Below are 3,110 nucleotides of genomic sequence, written 5' to 3' on the forward strand. Positions count from 1 at the left end.
GTGTCAATTGAGAAAAAAAAAACTATAAATTACAATGGACAGTCTGAAATCAGGTCACACTGTCATTAAACAGCTGAGGGCAAGCGTATTAGGTCAAGCGTACATTGCACAATTGGATTAAGTATAAAGATTTCATAGAAATGGTCATGTAACCCTAACGGCATGGCAGCCACATTCCAAGCCAAGGGTTTTAGCAGATTTTTCAGTTACAGTGAACGTGTCTTCCAACATTTTCATCATCAATGCAGAGCTTGTGTAGGGCACATTGAACTAATACTCCGTTTCAGTCGCATGCCTTTTTGAATCTCCTGGTTCTGGTTGGTGAGAATGTTGGCAAGAGTACCAGCCTGCCAGACCTGTAACGCTGAATATTTACATGTGCTTTTATTTCTTTTTACTGCTTAGCCATAGAGTGCAAGGAGCACAAGGTAGCATACTCTCCATCCACCTAGACAATAACAAGTTTTAAGACATTTTTTGAAACACTGTTCTGCCAGGTGATCACTATTGATGAGTCATCACCAGTTAGGACAGTTAGTGTATGGCCACAACAAGCCTGTGTGCACGTTTGTTTTGCAACAGTAAAAATCAAGAGCATTTCCAGCCATTTAAAATTTCAAAAGGCAATAGGTTCTTGCTGGATGCATTTACTAAATCATTACAAATCAACACAGAAATTTGCGTTATAGTAAAAGACATCACATACCACTACACCCAAGGAGATCTTTGTCTTTCCTATAGAGTTTGATCAGTCTGCAAATCTCATGACAACACCATAAGATTTTTATTAGTTTATTTTTCTTCTTGATGTGCACTTCAGAAGCAGTAAGGGAACAATTAAACTTTGTAGTTTAAAATAATAAAAATTTTGAAGAGCTTGGCAGTCTGAATATCTCACTAGTGATGTAAAATGTGAATGGTGAGATTCATTCCTCAAGTGTGTTTAGCTGTTCCTCAAGTTCATCCAAATCTTCTCCAGTAAAAAGGTTTTCATCAACAGGCACGTCATTGATCAAATTATCTTCTTGATCCTCGTCATCGCTTTCTTCTTCAAAGTCGCTATGCTCACCATTTGTGATTTCTCCTCCAGATGCTTCACTTAACTTTATGTCTGAAGAGAAAATAGGTTTTGAGAGCAAACAATTAGCAGACTTCTTAGAACAGCAGTGGTTAAAAAGTAATACTATGCCTTGCAATAGGTGCGTCTAAATGAATATGCAAATAGTAAATTGGTGAGATCTGTAATGATTAAGTGATAATTTTGGATAAAGTGTAGAAGAGAGCAAGGTGTAGTCTACCTTTATCAAAACTTTAATAAATGAACCTGCACCATTACAAAAAAGTTTGCATTGGAGTATGCAGAGCATAGGAACCGGGATCAGTACATTGAAATCCTTGAATCTGTCTGCCACAGTGGCTTTCCGTTTACAAATCCTATGAATGGATCTGTGTGTGTGGGGGGGGGGGGCACAACAACTTTAAATAACAGAAGGATGCAGGGAGTACAATCCCATGATTTAGGTAAGTGGGGGGCAATTTGAGAGTAGGGGTTGGGGAATGTGACCATGTGTCAAGTCACACCCTACATATGGGTGTAACAAATATATATACAAAACATAGTAACAAAAATTAACAAAGCCTTTAACCACATAACCTTAGGTGGACGTCATATGATGTCCTTAGGTTGAAGTGGAGATATCTGAATGATGCCTAGTTTTTTTTTTTTTCAGCTGGAGATTCCCTTTCATGTAAAAGCAATCATATCGTTTGTTCAGCTGCTGAATTGCTTTTACAGGCAGCGGGAAGAAGGGGGCATCCTGTAAAAGCAATCAATGATCGGGGAGCCGGAGAATGAATCGTGAGTTTACCATAGAGCTGACCGTGGCCCAGATGGTCCCTAGCCATGACCCTGGAGACCCCGGCCAACGTCATGTCACTTCCGGCGTCGGCAGATGTAGAACCCGAGATCTTTTTTTTTTTTTTTTATCTCCAGCATAGAGGAGAGATCTGGAGACTTTTAGACCCCAAATATCTCCAAAAAAAAAAAAAAGAAAAAAAAAGGACCCGTCATGCCCTATTCCTAATATGAGGGATGTTTACATTCCTTGTAATAAAAATAAGTGATATTTAAAATAAAATTTAAAAAAGGGAATGCGTAAGAATAAAAATAAGACCAAGAAAAAAAAAAAAAATGTTTAAAGCGCCCCCGGTCCTTGCACACAGAAGTGAACACATATATAAACATTCAAATCGAAGTGAACGCCACAAACGTTGGTGCGAGAGCAATCATTTTAGAGCTGGACCACCTCTGTACCTCTACCAGGTAACCAGAAAAAAAAAAAAAACACTTTTTTTAAAAGCGTCACCAATGGAGATTTTGAAGTACCGAAGTTTGGCGCCATTCCACGTGTGTGTGCAATTTTAAAGCATGACATGTTAGGCATCTATTTACTCAGTGTAACTTTCTTTCACATTACAAAAAAAAAAAAAAAAAAAATTAGGCTAAATTGTGTTTTTTGTTTTTTTTTAAACAAATCGTGTTTAAAAAATTGCTGCGAAAACACTGTGTGCCATAAACTGCAACGACCGCCATTTTATTCCCTAACCTTGGCACCCCAGATGTTGTGGAACTATATTTCCCATGATGCACAATTACACTGCAGAGTGCATGAGCATCATGGGAAATGTAGCTCCAAAACATCTGGGGTCCAAGGGTTCGCCATCACTGCCCTAGGGTCTCTGCAAGAAGAGAAAAAAAAAAAAATAGAGATAGAGTATATATATATATATATATATATATATATATATATATATATATATATATATATATATATATATATATATATATATATACACATATATACATATATACATATATATACATATATATACATACATACATACATATACACACACATACATACATACACATACATACACACACACAGAGTATTTTTCTACCAAAAAAATGCAGATTTTTTATGTGTAGGAGAGGCATGTCAGAATAGGCCTGGAAGAGGTTAAAACCAACAGTTTGCAGTGCCAAGATGCCAAGGCTGGTAAACATGTGGGACTGGTACCTTTCTTTAGGTTATTGACAAGTTAAGGAA

The 3,110-nt window shown here is 37.1% G+C and overlaps 1 protein-coding gene across 1 annotated transcript in view; it reads right to left on the minus strand.

The window, feature by feature from the left end:
- Window positions 1–781: 781 nt before the first annotated feature.
- ZC3H15 (zinc finger CCCH-type containing 15) overlaps window positions 782–3,110 on the minus strand; it is a 58,008-nt gene continuing 55,679 nt past the window's right edge. Inside the window, exon 10 of the mRNA XM_082262488.1 lies at window positions 782–1,111. Within this exon, the coding sequence (XP_082118614.1) occupies window positions 927–1,111 (185 nt within the window). The 3' untranslated portion in view covers window positions 782–926. The remainder of the gene's footprint in view (window positions 1,112–3,110) is intronic.

This window comes from Pelophylax lessonae (genome assembly GCF_965119305.1).
Source record: "Pelophylax lessonae genome assembly, chromosome: 6".
Lineage (NCBI taxonomy): Eukaryota > Metazoa > Chordata > Amphibia > Anura > Ranidae > Pelophylax > Pelophylax lessonae.